At 37.5% G+C, this 18,925-nt stretch overlaps 1 protein-coding gene across 1 annotated transcript; it reads left to right on the forward strand.

Moving 5' to 3' along the window:
• Positions 1-262: 262 nt before the first annotated feature.
• LOC123461520 (apomucin-like) lies at positions 263-17,821 on the forward strand. Its single transcript, XM_045152209.1, has 14 exons — positions 263-287; positions 1,209-1,262; positions 2,163-2,216; positions 3,280-3,318; positions 4,727-4,780; positions 6,912-6,965; positions 7,501-7,554; positions 12,524-12,555; positions 12,639-12,801; positions 13,118-13,155; positions 14,238-14,348; positions 15,385-15,424; positions 16,469-16,577; positions 17,647-17,821. The coding sequence occupies exons 1-14, from the start codon at positions 263-265 to the stop codon at positions 17,819-17,821; spliced, it is 1,002 nt and encodes a 333-aa protein (XP_045008144.1).
• The last annotated feature ends 1,104 nt before the right edge of the window (positions 17,822-18,925 follow it).

Consider the following 18,925-nt stretch of genomic DNA (forward strand, 5'->3'; position numbering starts at 1 on the left):
TTTATTCCATGATAGGCACTACTGTGGCATCAGGAGGCCAAACAACTGGGATTGTAACAGGTGAACCTGGGAGAAAACCACTTTGTTCCCATCATAGATGGGATTTCAGGGGAAGGGCTTCAGTTTGGGTACATTATTATACTTGGTTATAATATGGGTCACAGAAAGTGCACACGATTCTCACATCATTGGAAAGCAGTCAGGGGGCCCTATGACAAACATAGTCAGAGTCCTTCTATAGACAGGTCTCTAGGAGACAAACATGAATCATCATGATGAATTTGATTGTTTGTTTTCTAATCAGCACTAGGGTTGCCCTGGCAGGTTCAACACAGGTGGGTTAATAAGCTGCCATAACTTTCCCAACAGTCCATCCATGAATGAGATTGATCCTCCAGGGTTTTCTGTGTAGGGGAACTACCATATCCTCTCCAGTCACCTCTCATTTTCCTCTCTTCTCAGAGGCCACAACTTCTGTAGGAAAAATTAGGACACCAAGAGTCAAAATAACCACAGGTGAGCTCTGCAAAGCCATCAACAGTCCTTCTTATAACTTCTCAGAGTCTTGCCTGAAAGTCTTTCAATCTCTTTTTTCATAGTAGACACATTGTCAAATGTTCAATATTTGTTTTCAGTAAGTACTATGCAGACATGAATATTCCTTATTTCTTGTGTTGGAAAGACCTATCATCAGAGCATCATGAGACCCAGCCTTTAGAACTTAAATGGTGACTTGGGCCCAAATTCTATGACAAAACCTTACATAAGGGCTATATTGGTATATTGAGAAAACAAAGTATTTTTTTTGTTGTTTTTTTTTTTTTTTTTTTTTTGGTTTTTCGAGGTAGGGTCTCACTCTGGTCCAGGCTGACCTGGAATTAACTCTGTCATCTCAGGGTGACCTTGAACTCATGGCAATCCTCCTACCTCTGCCTCCCGAGTGCTGGGATTAAAGGCGTGTGCCACCACCCCCGGCTCTTTGTTATCTTTTAGAGATTATACTCATTTTATGTGGGATACCAAGTGACCACTGTTCCTTCTTCTTTAAGCTACTACTAAAACCACTTCTGGCACGACTCTGGCACGTGGACATTCTAGCACAGGTCAGAGATTCTGGCTCCTTGGGCAATAAACAGGCCCTGGGATGAGACCCACCATATTTTGCTCAGTCTTTAAAACTTCAGGGTTTTTATTTTTTCATCTTTCAGATACCACAACTTTCCTCAGAAGCAGTGGGACCACCTTTGCAGGACTTGCAGAAGGTAAGCTTTTCACTCTGACACATGGGTATATCTTCCTTTCTCTATTGATGTTGCTACAGTGAACAAATAATATGTAGGATGATGGAGGGACTTGCTTTTGGGGGTGTCCATATTGTATCATACCAAATTAAGCACAAATTTATGGCTTCCAATATCTCAGCCAAGTTACCCTCATTGTACAGGCTTATAGAGGCATTTTTCTCCACAAAGGTATGACCATATGTAGCATATATTTGAGTCCTTAGAGCATCCACTACTCACCATGTTTGTTCTTTCTCTATAGCTTTTCTTTCATTTTTATTGTTTACTTACAGGTTTTTAGTTATTTTTTTTAATTTATTCACCAAAAAGCCTCATGAAGGCAAATGGTTGTTAAAGTGCCCTGTATTTGATCAAGTTACCCTCTTTTTAAACCTTGCTTTGTTCTTGCCCTCTGCACACCAGGGCAACATATCTCTGGACATGAAGTGAAACAAAGACTTAAACTTCTGTTCTCATCTCATAGCAGAAGGGAAATTCAACAGTAATATATCCATCTCAGGTTTAGCTTGAAAATGCAGTGCTAGGAAGTGGTTTAGTGACTATTCTCTTCAGAGATTGAGAGTCATTAGCAAGGTCTTTTGGTGTTTTAGAGCCACTGATGTTTTCAAGATTCATAGAGATGTAACACTCTCTTGTTCCATTTACATTTTTGCATTTTAGCTGCCACTGGAGACTTTTCCAGAACAACCTTCACATCAAGACTGTCTAACACATAGGCTAACAAGAAGACAATACCTTTGAATTAATATTAGGTTTCATGGTACCTTTTTGGGAGCTGATATGATTAAATAACACATGAAAACTCCTCCCAATACTATAGATTCTCAGACTATATCATCTTCCTGTTTCTTCCCCTAGAGATCCCAGGTTCCACAGAGGAGATTGGAACCACAGCAACTGGACACAAAACAGGTAAGAAGACAACTGATAGCCCATGATGTGGGATCATCAGGACTAGGTTTTTCTCAACCTTCCTTCCTAAGAGAACTATGTTATACGTGGGTCAGAATAGACTTGTTATTAGAAATAACAGAAAGTCTCCTGACTGTAGAAGTGAGAATGATAGCCCCAAAACTAGGATGGGATTTCTCTATAGGACCTAAAAATTTCACCAGAAGTTTAGCTGAAACCCACAAAGTTTTCAGTATGTGTAAAAAATAGATCACAGAGGGCTGGAGAGATGGCTTAGTGGTTAGGCATTGCCTATGAAGCCTAAGGACCCCAGTTTGAGGATCAATTCCCCAGGACCCACATAAGCCAGATGCAGAGGGTGGTGCATGCATCTGGAGTTCCTTTGCAGTTGCTGAAGGCCCTGGCGCACCCATTCTCTCTCTCTCTCTCTCTCCCTCCCTCTCAAATAAATTTAAAAAAATCGATCACAGAGCCATGGGGCACATTCATGTATATATGTATTTGAGTTATATTTGAGTGTTGTCAGATTCAAAGTTTTCAATACAGTTAAACCTTTTTTATTCCTGCTTCACTATAAATCACCAAGATTACTGTAGCAACAGGAGACCAAACAAATGCATGGAAGCATTTAGTTTTTCTTTCGTCAAGTCCTAAACAGAAGTACCTCAAACTGAAAACATAATTTCTCTTTTTTGCATCAACATTATAGTTTGAAAGCATAAAATACATTATTTTACCATGCATTCCAACAGAGACTTCTGTATAGGCGAATCACTAAGTGAAAGTGTGCTTGCACAAGTCTCTTTAAGATGCAGACCCACCTTTGATTAAGTGAGCCATCATGAAACGTTCAGCCCCTTTGTCTTTCAAAAACCTCTTGGGTAGAATCTGGAAAAAAAGTTGTCCCTGGAAGTTCTAGGCCAGGTGAGTTCACACTTTGGCAAAGACTCCTTTCTGAGTATTTCTTGCATTGATGTCTTCCCTTTTGAAGCTTATAGGCAAAAATATCACAGTTTTATTCCAAATTCTCTGAGTCTTTTTCAGATATGTCTTTTTCTCTTAGCAGCCACAACTTCCCATGCAGCAAGTGGAACCACCACAGGTAAACACTGAGCACTCAGAGCCAACTGCCCAGCAGATGAAGTTGCTTGACTTGCACCTACTATGTGTTTATTAGAACACATTCTGAATACAATTGCTATGTAGCTGGGACCTGACCTAGTAACAAAAAGTCACCTGCTCCAACTGTTTCTCCTACTTTCCTCTGCTTAAAGGAGACTTCACAGCCAGGCCAAGGCACTCTGAATGAGCTGGGCTACTGAGAAAGAAATTCCCTCATTCCTTTCACTGTAGTGAAAGGAAGTAATTAACTTGTTAAAACTTTATCACTAAGTGTTCTATAAGGTAGAAATGGCACATGGAAAACATTGCAGATTAATTGAACTACTAAAAAATGTTGAGAAGAGCTTGTTGGCAACACAAACTATGGTAGTATCTACTTAGCTATATCTTTGGCCAATTTTTTCCTCATTATGGTTTTAAAAGTTGACACATTTGTTCCTACTATTCTCTACTATTTCCTTATCTGCCAATATGATAAAATTCATGTACATGAAAAGTATAATACTTGAGGCAATAAATAAGAACTCTAACAGTGGTTAGTATATCCTGATCTTATACATGATTCTATAAGCATTATATTTACATATGAAGTTAGGCCCAGTTAAGTACCATATGAATTTAAAACATATCCTCATTTTCTACAAAATTATGGTAGACTGGACATTCCATTGCTTTTGCCCCTGAGAGGAGGCTTCTGTTCTGACTTCTTATGAGGTGACATGAAGTTTCAGTTTGTGCTGGCTAAATGCAGTAACACCACCAGGGCTCAAACCTCTTCTTTCATACTTACTTCATTTCAGATCTCTTTCCTTTTCAAGAAACCACATTTTTCTATGGAGAAAATGGCACCACTACAGCAGAAATGAAATTAGATGCAAAGTTTAGGCTTTTGACTATTTGTTGTAGTTTGAAAACAGGTTGATAGATTTATTAGAGAAAAGTGACACACATACATATGCACACACACAGTTTGGACTAATTTTAAATTACAGAAAGTTTACAAAGAATACTGTATAACACTGTGACATAGTCAGCATAAAATCATTAGAATATAATAACATCAAGGTATTTAAATACAAAATATACTTGTAGATCTATTTTTTTTTATTAGAGATATCCCTGGAACACAAAAAGGTAAGACAGGTAAACTGAAAATATCCTTGGTCTAGCTTTGAAAAATTAGAGGGCAGGAATGTTAGTCACTGCTTTACTGATGGTCTTGCATAGGCACATGATAAACATATAAGCTCTGTCTCTCCATTTTCTCCCCTTTGGTTATAGGTGCATGGAGTATCTTTTACTATCTCAGAGATGCAGGCAGGCATGATGTTGGCTATATTGTTATAAGGGTATGAAAGCCATGATATTGTCTCTTTCCTCCTGCCTAGGCACTCCTGGGGCCCCCTCTTCTACCACAGCTGCACCTGGGAGCCCCAACTCAGGTAAGTGGCCAGACTGGGAAGGAAAGCTGCTTGGAAGGGACTCCACAATGTTCCATCTTCCCCAAGAATCTTTGAATATCTGCCTTTGATATTCTTTTTGTATACTTTTTTGTGTAAGAGGTTATACAAACTCTCTGAGAGATCAGTAAAACAGTTACAGTCCCAAGTTTAAAAAAAAAATGATCAGTTAATGCACTCTGTCTAAAATTTTGAATTCATTGAAATAACAGAACAATTTCTGCCTATGGAAATCTTTGCCTGAGAATTAAAATCCTTGGTTCCCTGTGCTTTTATTCAAATCCATATGCTTACACACAAGAGAATGTTCTCTTTCTTCAGAAGCCAAGACTACTGCTCAGCATGGTGAAGACCCTGGAAGTCAAAGAGGTAAGCATGAAAAAGACAAATATGACCCTGACTTGACAAAGGAGTTTGTTCTAAAAGTACCCTTTGTGTCCTACTGCCTTTGAAAATAACTTGTAATTCCATTCTAGGTTCCAGTGGAACTGTCTCTGCCACAGCTGGAAGTTCCATTTCAGGCAAGTGAATGTTTTCAAAGGTGATCACCTTTGTTTACTTTCAGTCAGGAAGATTTTGGCCCTAAATGTATTTTTTTCTTTTCTTGTCTCATTTTTTTCCTCTATAAGTCTAGTGAGGCCTATTTAGCACTGTCACTGAGTGTCATAGTGTCCTTACTCTAGGTCTAAAGTGCCTAGTTCAGGACTGGCAGGTGCTCCAGCCATACTCCATGCTTCAGTGGACAGCCCTGCAGCTTTTTTCAGTACCTAGCCTATGTAGTAGGAGTGCACTTCTGGAGAAGGCAGTGGGATAATTAACTGCCTAATGGTTGCCTCAGTGATGAAGGATTAGACTATACTCAAATTACTTTTCTACTGTCAATCATCAGGAACCACACCTGAAGAATCAGACAAACAGTTCACTGAAAAAACAACAGGTAAATTGATTTTAAGTGTTTTATTTATCCTGTGGTAAATAAATGGGGTAAAGATCTTATATAATGAGAGAGAGAGAGACAGAAAGAGGGAGAATGGGTGTAACAGGCCCTCCAGCCACTACAAACAAACTCTCCATGCATGTGCCACCTTGTGCATCTGGCTTACATGGGTCCTGGGGAATCAAACCTATGTCCCTTTAGTTTGCAGGCAAGTGCCCTAACCACTGAGCAATCCCTCCAGCCCCGTGTTGTGTGTGTGTGTGTGTGTGTGTGTGTGTGTGTGTGTGTGTTTAACTAACACTTAATGTGGTTAAAGTTAAGCTCCTATCTTCTCATAGAATTTGAGAGACTAAGGTATGGAGTTCCCTCCCTTCCCCTTTCTTCCCTTTTCCCCTTCCTTCTTCCTTATTTATTATTATTTTTTTAAACAAAGCATCACCAAGATGGCCTGGGCTCCATATAACTCAGGCTAGAATCTTGATCTCTCAATTCTTTTGCCAGACTCTCAAGTGTTGGGAATGGATCATCACCCTCATAACTTGCTGGCTTTCTTATTGTTGTTTTTTTTTTTTACTTTCTGAGATAGGATAATGCTATGTAACTCAGGTTGGCCTTGAGCTAGAAATTCTTCTGCTTTAGCCTCCTAAATTCTGGGTTACAGACTTATGTCTGCACACCTAGCACTAATCAGTAATTACATGTTTCCTAGCCCTTGAGAAAAACGTTTCCTAAATTATCAGACTCACATGATACTGGGAGACAATTACATATCTCAAAAAAAAAGTAAATAATCTAAAAAAGAACACCAAATCTAAGAAAAAAAAAAAAACCTACCTAAATTTTAAACAAACAGGGCAACATTAGGCCATCTTGGCTATGATAGATTTTTTCTCATATTTTGACTCTCATAGAACTTTTCTCTCCCCAAAAACTGATATGGGAGAACCAGAAAACCATGTTCCACCAATCAAAAGAGTCAGGTGTGAAAAACCTCTTGCAACCCTTGTCACTTAGAGGAGGAAGACCTAGTGTGGAAAACTGACCAGGGCCATAGGATCACAATTCAATTCATCTCTCTGGCAGGGAGTTGAGCGTGCTTCAGTGGCAGAGGCTTGACATAGCAAAAGCTCTGTCTACAGCACAGAAGGTTTAGTACTTCTTCCTGGCTTGCTTTAGGTGCCACCCTGAAAGCATCTGAGACAACCACTGCCCCTGGAGTTACCACCACAGGTAAGTGAGAGTTAGGGGTACATGACCTTTTCTTGGTAGCATCTCAGAGGAAAGACTGGCTTATTTTAAATATCTCCAGTCTATGGGACTCACCAATTTTCTTCTTTCTTGACGGCCATACTTCCACAAGAATTAAAGAAGTGCCTGGAACTGGAGTGCCAACAGCCATAAACCTCTTCAGAGATCATTGTGACTTTAGTTATTTGCCAGGAGCTGAGTTTAGGGGAGAGGGTTGCTGGAAAAGAAGCATGAGAAAGAAGGCCAAGAAAATGAGGGAAATTTGCCTTTTGTAACACAGTTTTAAAGTTCAACTAGGTTTCTGCTAGGCTCTTCTCCTAAAGATGGATCATGCAGCTTGTTCTGAGAGAGATAGGCTCTTACTATATAGCTTAGGCTGTCCTTGACCTTACAGTTCTCCTACCTTGTCCTCCTAAACTTTAGGATGTACCACCACACCTGCTAAATTTGATACTTCTAAGAAGGGAATTATGGCCATTGCTGTTCCTGAAATCTTCTATTTTATTTCCTTGTTCAGTTTCCACTTCAGTTGCAGCTAGAGCCACAACAGGCCCCCACATAGATCAGTCAGGTAAAATGAATAAGTCCAAATGTACTAGCATGAGTTGCCAGTTCAAATAAGGCATTGCTTGCACATAAATCTCTGCCATATTTCAGGCATGCACACACAGGAGTTACAAGGTATTCTTGTAATTCTAATTTTTAAAAACTCAGTGTCATCTTCTCTACCCTAGAAATTACAATAGGAGCAACAGAAGATCAAGAGACTGAAAATAAAACAGGTCAGTATGGGGAGAGATTCAATTACTTCATTACGAACTTAACCAATATTTTGTTCATACTTAACATGTGCTAGATTCTGTAGTATGCATTAAAAGCAAAATATAATGACAAGATATACCACCTTCCATTCTGTGATACTTTGTGTGGAGGGAGAGAAATTATACTTATTCATATTATTTTATAGTATTTTTAATATTAACCCAAAAGTATATATATATAAATTATGATTCCATATGGAGGAGAGAGTACAGTGGTCATTTCTGCTGGTTAGTAGTGTCATCAGAAAGGAGGTGATTGAGTTTGATATTGGCTGAGGTAGGGATAGATCAGTCATGTAAGTACATGGGTGAGCTCAAGGATCAGCTAGATGCTGGCAATGAACATGTGAGATTTAAGTAGAGAGGTGAATAGAAAGAACACAAAATTTTATAGTGCCAAACTTACCTTAGACTCCATCCTTATTGTAACTAAAATCCCTTTCAAAATTATAATCACGAGAATGACATACTCAGAGGGTTTTAGAGAAATGACTCTGACAGAAAATGGAGATTAGAAGATTAGACTTTTGACCCCTCTTATATCTAATGAACTTGTGAAGTTTTTGTTATCAGGGGAGATTTTCTGACATATTTATATCCAATTCACTTGTATTCTTGTTTTTTACAGGTTGTTGATAATTAGGAGCTACCATAGACTACCTTAACAAAAAGTTAGAGACACTTTTATTTACTTAGCTCTTAGTAATACTTTGGTGAAATTAATTGTTGGAATTGCTTTATCTAAACATGTAGATTTTTTTTCTTTTCAAGTATTTCATTGCTTATATATAATGGGCCAGTTTTTTTCAGTAGATATAATAATATTAATTTTATTTTTAGTAGCTTTGAAGTCAAATTTTAAACTTATTAGTAGAATATTCAGTTGTCCAAAGTTTGTTATATATGGATACTCTAAAATCACTTGACACTGATGCAGTTCAAGGGAGAGATTAAATTTTATAAAGATGCAGGAAATCCCCAGCCTTGTGACCCCAACTTTTGGATTCTTATCTGAGTTAGCAAACAAAACATGAACTCTAAACAGATAAATTGTGAATTATGAGTTTTACTTTTGGGAGAGTTGGGTTTTACAGGAAAGGTGAGATGAAAGGAATTCTCTCCCTTGCTTGTCCGGAAAGGTGAAGGCAAGATGGAGAAAATATTCTTCACAACTCTAGGTAAGAAGCCTCTAGAGAAGGTACATGAATGCATGGAAAGCAATGCTTCAGAGCTCAAGGCACATGTTCCCTCCAACATAAGACATTGGAGAGGCTTAAGAGAAAGTAAAGGAACCAGAGTTGAAAGAGAGGTAATGTATGTCATAAGGAAGAAGATACTCTCCTCCTCCTCAAAAAAAAAAAAAAAAAAAAAAGACAGAAGAGTGACAGGAAAAAAAAAAATCCTAGCTGAGAAGGGAGAGAGCTTTCCAAAGCAAGGATCAGGATAGTCAGGTGCCAGGAGAGTGAAAAGGGATCAAGCGATTTATACATGTGATTGGGCTCACCAAATCAGAATGAGCCTCATCATCAGACTCAGATGTGTAAGAGAGAGACCTGACTGGTTGGTGTACTCAAGATGTTGACTCAGGGGGAAACAGTCCATCCAGGTATACTAAACTGGGAAAATTTGAAGAAGAAACAGAATTGTTGAGTTACTGCTTATAGCCAACTTGGATGAGACTGGATCCAACGCAGGTTCTATTCCTACCAGAGCAGGCCTCTGTCCCTGGCTGACTCCCATCAAAAGCTATCTTTCTCCCATTCCTGCTTCAGTAGGGCAGGACATAGAACAAAATTGAAGTAGATTTCAAGAAGATAAAATGTGATACATGTTTTAAGGGATTAATAATAGGTAATTTATAGTTATACTTCTATGTGTCTCAATCAACCATTTCTTTATTTCCTGATTGTCCAGTGAATCAGAATTCTTTTTAAGATTATATTGGTGTGTCTATTCTTTTTTATTGGTTTTTCAAGTTAGGATCTCACTCTAGCCCAGGCTGACCTGGAATTCACTATGGAGTCTCAGGATGGCCTCAAACTCACAGCAATCCTCCTACCTCTGCCTCCTGAGTGCTGGGATTAAAGGCGTGCACCACCACACCCAGCGTGGTGTGTCTATTCTTATTAGGTTCCCCTCCTATTAAAATGGGTCTAAAGAAAGCTCTGCAATTATGGAACTTCAATTGTCATGAGGAGTAGAAAGGGGAAATGGATGGAGATAAATCTATATGACTGACTAGATATGTCACCAATGCTTTTCAGCAGTATAATAATGTACGAGGAAACTATACTTTTCCCAACAATGTGACACTGTTCCAAAACCTTCAGAGACTAATGAATTCTCTGTTTTCACACAGGGTGTCCAGCAATACTTCCACCAGCTACAGGTGAGAGCACTCCTATGGCTGAGTCATTCTTCCCATGACTGTCCATCAAATGTCAGAGGTCACTTCCTGTGACTTTCCATCAAATGCCAGAGGTCACTCCAGCATAAGTCACTGGTCATAAAGATACAATAAAATAAGTTGAATAAATGAATTTAGCATTTTCACCACAAATGTATAATGGTCATGACAAACAGTTATAGCTAAGCAGTGTACTTTATCATGACTCAGAGATGGTTGACCTACTAGTTTCTTCACATAATTTTTTACCTTGCTCAAAAATTGATAATGATATTTAGTTCTTAATAATCTGTAACAAACTAGTAAATACAAGCTTTTAGGGTTGAATTGTAGCAAGAAGAATTCAGGATTATCACAGTTCAATAACTTTAGAGAACTTTATGGAGTCCCTAGTATTCTCAAGATAATTTGATATATACTTTGTAGCAACTAAGAAAAATACTAAAAAATTATTTTGACCTCATTTAGCAGGGAAAAGGGAAAATTTCAGAGAAATAAGCATTTTTCATATAAGGTAGATTACAGAGTTTATTATACAAAGTAAAATATGTACTATATAGAGAATGTGTGTGTGTGTGTGTGTGTGTGTGTGTGTGTGTGTGTGTGTGTGTGTGTGTTAGGGATCCAGGGTGTTTCATTATAGGATTTGGTAATAATATATACACTAGAGCAAGTAAATGAGAGAAGTGAGACAATTATGAATATGGCTTTGGATCACAGGATGAGAGAACTTAGAAACTAGAATAAGGTGTTTATTTTATAAGAGCAGAATTTTAGATCAAAGCACTTGCTAATTAAAATTGCTTTACCAGTGGAATAGAAAATTGATTGGATCAGGAAGAGATATAATCAAATATAGTTGCTAAGTCAATGGTTATAATAAGGTAATGTTGTAGCAAGAACAAGGAGAGAAAACAATTGACAGTGAGGAAGCAGGATTTGGCAAAGTATGTGGATGACAAAGTATGAAAGAATCAACCTGGATCCTGTCTTGTTATCTAATATTTGAAAAATCATTTGATCTATTACAAAACTATTCTAAGGGTCAAAATCACACAATCTGTTTTGAACACTTTGAGCATGAGGTCCTTACAGATATATTAGGATGATTTATATCTGTGAAGAGATAATCATTTCTGTAGCTCATGAGAAAGGTCTGACATGGAGATAGAAGGCTGAGAGCCTTACACTTGATGTAGGACATTGTGGAGAAAATCCTATGAGGAAAAATATAAACAAAATGAGAGGAGTAAGAGATTCTGGTAAAGACAGGGTTTTCTTATTGTTAAATTTAAAGAAAGGTGAACATTTTCATTAAAATGAAAGTTAATAAAGTTGGGCTGGTTTGGAGGTTGGGGTGCTTGCTTGTGAAGCCTAAGGACCAAGGTTTGGATCCCTAGCACCTAAGTAAGCCAGATGCACAAGGTAGCACATGCATCTGGAGTTTCTTTGTAGTAGCTAGAGGCCCTAGCATGCCCATTCTCTCTATCTCTATCTTCCTCTTTCTCTCTCTCTCAAATAAATAAATAAACAAACAAATAAATAAATAAATAAAACAAAAAAGTTAATAAGTCAATTGTGGTAGGGAATTCAAGTAATGGACAAAGGGCCTTTGGTCATGATCAAATCATGGTGACTTACTGGACATTAGAGACATAAGGAAGTTTATAAAAGATTAAGTTAGGGCTGGAGAGATGGCTTAGCAGTTAAGGCACTGGCCTGCAAAGTCCAAGGGCCCAGGTTCAATTCCCCAGAACCCATATACACCAGATGCACAAGGTGGCACATGTGTCTGGAGTTCCCTTGCAGTAGCTAGGGACCCTGGTATGCCATTTGCATGTGCTCTCTCTCTCTCTCTCTCTCTCTCTCTCCCTCCCCCCCCTTCTCTCTTTCTCTCTCTCTCCCATTTCTGTTAAATAAATGCATAAATAAATAAATAAGTTACATAGTAAAAGGTGAAAGATTTATATGACCTGAAGAGAAACCAGAGTATAACAAGTTACATATAACCACATAATTTATTGGCTGCTAGGAGAAGTCAGGGATTATTCTTTACTGCTGACTTTAAAATTCAGAACTACACACACACACACACACACACACACACACACACACACACACACACACAGTATTGTTTGCTTGAAGTAGTTGATGTAATTTATCCACTTCCAGGCAGTATATAATCCTCCATAATGCTGTGCCTTTGAGACCCTGGGATCAATTATAGTATTGACCATCTGCTGGTTATCTATAAATATCAGATAGTTATATTTGGCCAAATTTAATAAACATTTATTATTTCATGTTAACAGTCTGTCATGGTCCACTGGGAGAAGAAAAATTTGTAAGTTGAATTCTATTTTAATCTAAATTTGCTTTGATAATACTCTTACTGACTAGAATTCTAAACTTGGTTTATATTTGTAGCCTGGGGACACATGGACATCTAATTGCCATGAATGCACCTGCACTAATGCAAACGCTGTAGAATGTACGCCTAGAGAGTGCCCCTCCCCACCCAAGTGCAGCGCGGATCAGAAGCTCATAACACTCACATCTAATGATACCTGCTGTGAAATTGGACACTGTGGTATGCATTCATCACTCATATGAACTGAATCTATCCATTTTCTTCTTATTTGAACAAGCAAGAGATTATTTGTATCAATATGGGATATACATGATATTGGAGTATGATAAATAAAACAGAATTTGTACTTCTTAAAACTTGCCAACTTGCCATTTTGAGAATAAGGGATACTAAGAATTAGGAAATATTCATATAATCAATAGATTAAAAGATATGAGAAGCATAATTAGTTGATTAATATAATATCATCTACAATTACTTTTTTATAAATAATAAAGAAACATTGTTTAGAATAAAATACTCATTTATTTTTCAGAACCAAGAACATGTTTATTTAACAATACTGATTATAAGGTAAGGCTTTCTTCTCTATTTTGTTGATATAATTATATGACTAAATCCAATGTTAAGCATATAATATGAACAAATGACTAAAAAACAAACCAAACCAAAACCCTCTGGTAAAGACCAAAGAGTAAGTTAAGAGAGCCTTAACAGGACACCAGTCATGCTTTCTTCAAACGGGTGCACTTGGTCATTGCCACTTAGTGGTAGAGCTTACACTAATCAGCACCACCTGCCACCCCTGGATTGAAAAGACATGTTTGTCACAGCAAAATCAACAAATAGCAAATAGCATTCGACTGTTATTATAAGTAGAAATATCACATGGCCAACCTGACAGAGACAAAAAGGAAGACCTAAAGGATTAGAATCCCAGTGAATGTGTGTTTGGCAACACAGTTTGTGCAGAGCTGAATGCTGGTAACTGATTTGACATTTTGGACAGTAAAAAAAGCCAAGTAATTCTCAACCTGATGTTAATACATTTAATTTAGTAATACTATTTTAAAAATATGGTGCCTGTTAGGAAACACATGAAACAGCCTATGAGATAGTGAAATTTAAGTTGAACAGAAAGTTTGTCTTGAAGCCTACAGTTCAAAATTAAATGCTGTTTTTCAAACTGTGGTTGGGGTATTCAAAAAAAAAAAAAACTAATTATAAAAGGGAGCTAGCCATACAAGCATCTTGGAGTTATATTTTTCCTAAGTTGATAAAATTAATTTCTATATTTTCCCCACTGATGTATCTTATTTACCTTTAAGCTTACAGCACAACAATTGGTGAACTTCTTACCTATGATAAAATAACCTTTCTTTAAAAAATATTAAAAATGTAAAACAGTGACTGTCAGTGAGTTTTATTTTGAAGAGTGGAAGTCTTTGTACAATATATGCTCTCAGTAACAAATGTTGACTTTATTCATGGAAGTAGTAATATACAAATGATCTTCTCTTCAAAGTTAACCTAATGCCTAAAAGTAACTCTTGGCAGTCACCAAATTATTAATTTGATTGATTTTTTTTCTGGTTTAAGTGTTAAATTAAAACTACATCAAGGCAAACAGTTTTTCCTCCATCTGTACATTGCAGATTGGTGCTTCTATTCATGACCCCAGCAACCCATGCCTCTCCTACTCCTGTAACAGCTCTGGCTTGGTGGCAGTGGTTCAAGACTGCCCAAAGCAAACCTGGTGTGCAGAAGTAAGTCATTACTTTTACTAATAGACAATACTATCCCTGCTCATGTTAAACACAGACCCAGCTCACCGGCTTTCTCATTTCGAAAGTTTTGTAAATTCCATAATCTTTAAAAAGTATTTATTGTGTTCAGAGCCAGATGGCTCCAGAGATGTCACCTTCTATTAAGTATATTTTTTCATATCAAGAAAAGTTCTTTTGGTGACTCTGTCAAATGCAATGCACTGCTATTCCAAAAGTAGATAAATACAGAAAACATTTTAGTGTTTTTTTTTTTTTTAACAAATAGAAAACCCACACTGTTTTCCCCAAAAGCTCACATATGCAGGTTAATCATTTACTATAAAAATAGAAACTTGTTTGCCGGGCGTGGTGGCACATGCCTTTAATCCCAGCACTTGGGAGGCAGAGGTAGGAGGATTGCCATGAGTTCAAGGCCACCCTGAGACTCCATAGTGAATTTCAGGTCAACCTGGACTAGTGCGAGACCCTACCTCGAAAGCCAACAACAACAACAAGAAAAACAAATAGAAACTTTCTGGAATTAAACATATCAGAATTATTTGTTTTTCTCTCTGCTGTAATCATTTTTCTGTTCCCAAATAGTGATGAGGGTTTCATTTTAATGAATACATAATATTATCATTTTCTTTCTGAAGCTAAATATATAATTAATAAATATTTTTTAAATGTTATTTTAAAACTCTAATACTAGGTGAGGTTTTGGTATAGATCATAACTAAAAGTAATGTCTGGTGTCATTGTTTCAGTGTTTTTCACTTATATTAAGTGAGGAATAATTGGTTTTCAGGCTTTGAATATTGTTTTTCCTTTTTTACTTGTTGAAAAGTGTTAGTCTGAATAGTCTCTGCTTTCTTACCCTGCTCACTTCCCTCTTCCTGCCCTGGCACTGGGTCTGATGTCATCTGTCCCATGTCCTAACTTTTAATGCTATTTCAAGACACTAAAGTATCAGGTGTTTTATTGATAAATTCTAATGGCATTTTCTATCTTTTTTCCTTACCTCTTACTCTTACAGAGAGACAGAGTCTATGATTCCAAAAATTGCTGTTATACATGTAAGTTAATCTCTCTATATAGAAAAATATCTAAACTGTTCAAAAATTACAGGTCACTAATAAAATGTTTCTAGATTGTTTTCAGATACAGGGAATTAACAAATAATATAAACTAACCAACTGATATTCTTTTTAAAAAAAAATTTTATTTATTGATTTGAGAGCAACAGACACAGAGAGAAAGACAGATAGAGGAAGAGAGAGAGAATGGGCGCACCAGGGCTTCCAGCCTCTGCAAACGAACTCCAGACGCGTGTGCCCCCTTGTACATCTGGCTAACGTGGGACCCGGGGAACCGAGACTTGAACCGGGGTCCTTAGGCTTCACAGGCAAGCGCTTAACCACTAAGCCATCTCTCCAGCCCCAACTGATATTCTTATAGAGCATATTATAGTTATTAAGTCAGCAGTCTTCCCTATTTTAAGAGAGAGTTTGCAAGGGATTTTTTTTTATGGAAAAAGATTAGCTTTCTGTGTCCTAACACCAGCAAGCTGTGTTGTAAAATGGTACATCAGAGCATATGTGTATAAGCATCATTAGGAAAATGCTAGTTAGGAAAAAACTATTTTTCTCCACTCTCCTTCTTTGACTTCCCCTCTCTTCTTCCCTCCTATCTATTGGTTTATTTCTCCTTCATCTGTAATGCAATAAAAGCAGCAGTAAGATAATATTTATTCAAATATTAGCCAGGTGCTTTCACTGTATGCTGAGGTACTTCATTTTATTAAGAAAATGGAGGGTAGGGCTGGGGAAATGGCTTGGTGGTTAAGACATTTGACTGTGAAGCCTAGGAACCACATTTCGATTCCCCAAGACCCACATAAGGCAGATGCACAAGGGGTCGCATGTGTCTGGAGTTCATTTGCAGTGGCTGGAGGCCCTGGTGTATCCATTCTCCCTTTCTCACGATCTGCCTCTTCCTCTCTCTCAAATAAATAAATAAAATATATTTTTAGAGTGGCAAAATGTATATTTAAAAATGAAAATATAGGGTAGTCAGTTAAATGTTAATTTTTTTTCTGCCTCCTATCTAATTTGGTTTAGGTAAGAATGATTGCAGAACTTCCCCTATAAATGTGACTATTAAGTATAATGGTTGCAGGAAGAAAATTGAAATGGCAAGATGCTTAGGGGAGTGCAAAAGGACTGTCAGGTGAGTTGTTCTTTGAAGGTGTGCTCTGCTTTAGCTTTGCAGCCATAGGCAGGGATTTACTTTTCCCAAACAGGGCATGGGAGAGTGTATATGAAAGAGATATTATCTTGTCAGGACATAATGAAACAGGCATGTAAAATAATAAGAAATGACAACTAAAAAGAATAATTTCAAATATCAATGAGTTATTCTAAAGTAGTTTCTAAACACACTTAAAATCTGTAGAAAATGTATTCATTTTCCTACAGTGACTATACTGGCATTTACACAAAGAAGTACATTTTCTAAAGTGTTTTGAATTTTAAGTTTATTAGCATTATCTATTTTCCTTCATGTATAGTTTTGCAGATCAGTTAATTTATTAAGAATATATTATATTTGGTATTGAATGAATGGGGTATTTTAAATCTCTTATTAACATTTTCTAAAATTTTTGGGGGTAGGGTCTCACTGTAACCCAGGCTGAACTGGAATTCACTATGTAGTTTTAGGATGGCCTTGAACTCACAGCAATCCTCTTACCTCTGCCTCCCAAGTGCTGGGATTAAAGGCATGTGCCACCACGCCTGGTTTCTTATTGTCATTTTTATAATACTATGTTCTCAAGCAATTATAAGTCTTCCTGGTTGATTTATTTTTTTTTTTTTTTTTTTGGTTTTTGGTCTCACTACATTAGAAGTTTATTGTGTGTGGGGATAGGGGGAGAGAATGCAAGCTCTGGGAAAAGAATACATTGTTTAAAAGGCTATTAAGCCACATAAGAAAGTAATTGTAATGTGACTACTGATGTAAAGTAATGTCAAAAGATATCCATGGGTATGGGAGATGGCTTAGCCTGTGAAGCCTAAGGACCCAGGTTCAACTCCCTGGAACCCACTTAATACACATGCGTATGTTGGCACATGCATCTGGAATTCATTTGCAGTGGCTATAGGCCCTCTCCCTCCTTCTCTCTCTCTCCCTCCCTCTCTCTCTCTCTCTCTCTTTCTCTCTCTCTCTCTTTCATAAATAAGTAAATAAAATAAAATATTTATCCTAAAATTTTTATAATTGAATATTTTTCTTTTAGATACAATTATGATCACTTTCAACTGGAAAATTCTTGTCTTTGCTGCCGTGAAGAAAGCTATGAGTTCAGGGATGCTGAGCTTGACTGTTCTGATGGAAGCACAGCCCCTTACAGATACAGGCACACCACAGCCTGCTCTTGTTTGGACCAGTGTGAGCAGTCTACAGCCAGTTAATTCTACATTACCTTTCCAGTTGAATTCATTTTATTTATTTTCCAACAGTGAAACTAACTAAATACAAGTGTATCTTACTCAAAAAGTGAGACTCATAACGGGATATTCTATTCTCTTGTAGAATGTGTCTGAAAAAATAAATACAACTTTGCCTGCAATTGGGTGAGCATGTGTATTCATTTTATGGTAGTAAGATTTCAGCACCTTAACAAGACACAGTCACAAGTCATGTCATTACTCTTCAAAATATTCTTCTCCCTGTCCCCTTCACCTTCTTAAGCCACTACCTTGTTCATTCCCTTGGTCCCCTCACTATGTGTACAGTTACGAAGGAAGGGATTTATTTGAAAATCAAAGAACCAGGGGAAGTTCCATAATGATGAAAGAAGTTGGCCCCCTTTACCAAATTCACACACAGAGAGAAAAGCCACCATCAGCACCACAGGCAAGCACACTTCAGGAACTGAGGCATTTTGCATATCTTAGGTTGGAATTCAGACCACCTTAGGGCTAGACCCTAGGATCTGCCCACAGTGATACCTTTTTCATCAAGGAGGTTGAAGATCTAAATAAAAATCTTTAATAAGCTGAATATATTAGGAGACATACATTTAAACTACTACACAGCTACAGCATGGGTCTTAGTGCATCACTGAAGCTATGCTGATCATATTGTTATGAAACTCAGGTGTAACACACCTTTATATCAGCCTTTGTGGTCAAGAAACTGGCTTCAGCAATTCTCTCTGAGTTTTAGAGTAGTAAGCACAAGACTTTGTCTTGGAACTTAGCACCAAGAAAGTGAAACCCAACACAGAGAATACTATAATGGCATCATAAAGGCCTACTTGTAGATGGAACTCCCTAGAGGAGGTTAGATGCCTTCCAAATGCAGAAACATGGCCCCAGTCCATCAGTCTTCTGGCTAGTACCACCTCTGGATATTTGTAACAGTTTTTGATCCATGAATCCTATAAAGCATGAGGAAGAAAGAGCAGTGTAGGCTGTAGACCCAGGTTCTGACAGAGCTTGCTTTTGTTGGTAGCTACAATCTATGATAGCTTGAAATAGTGTCTTATTGATGACTATCCTCAGTCAGAAGTA

The sequence above is a fragment of the Jaculus jaculus genome, chromosome 6 (assembly GCF_020740685.1).
Source record: "Jaculus jaculus isolate mJacJac1 chromosome 6, mJacJac1.mat.Y.cur, whole genome shotgun sequence".
Classification (NCBI taxonomy): domain Eukaryota; kingdom Metazoa; phylum Chordata; class Mammalia; order Rodentia; family Dipodidae; genus Jaculus; species Jaculus jaculus.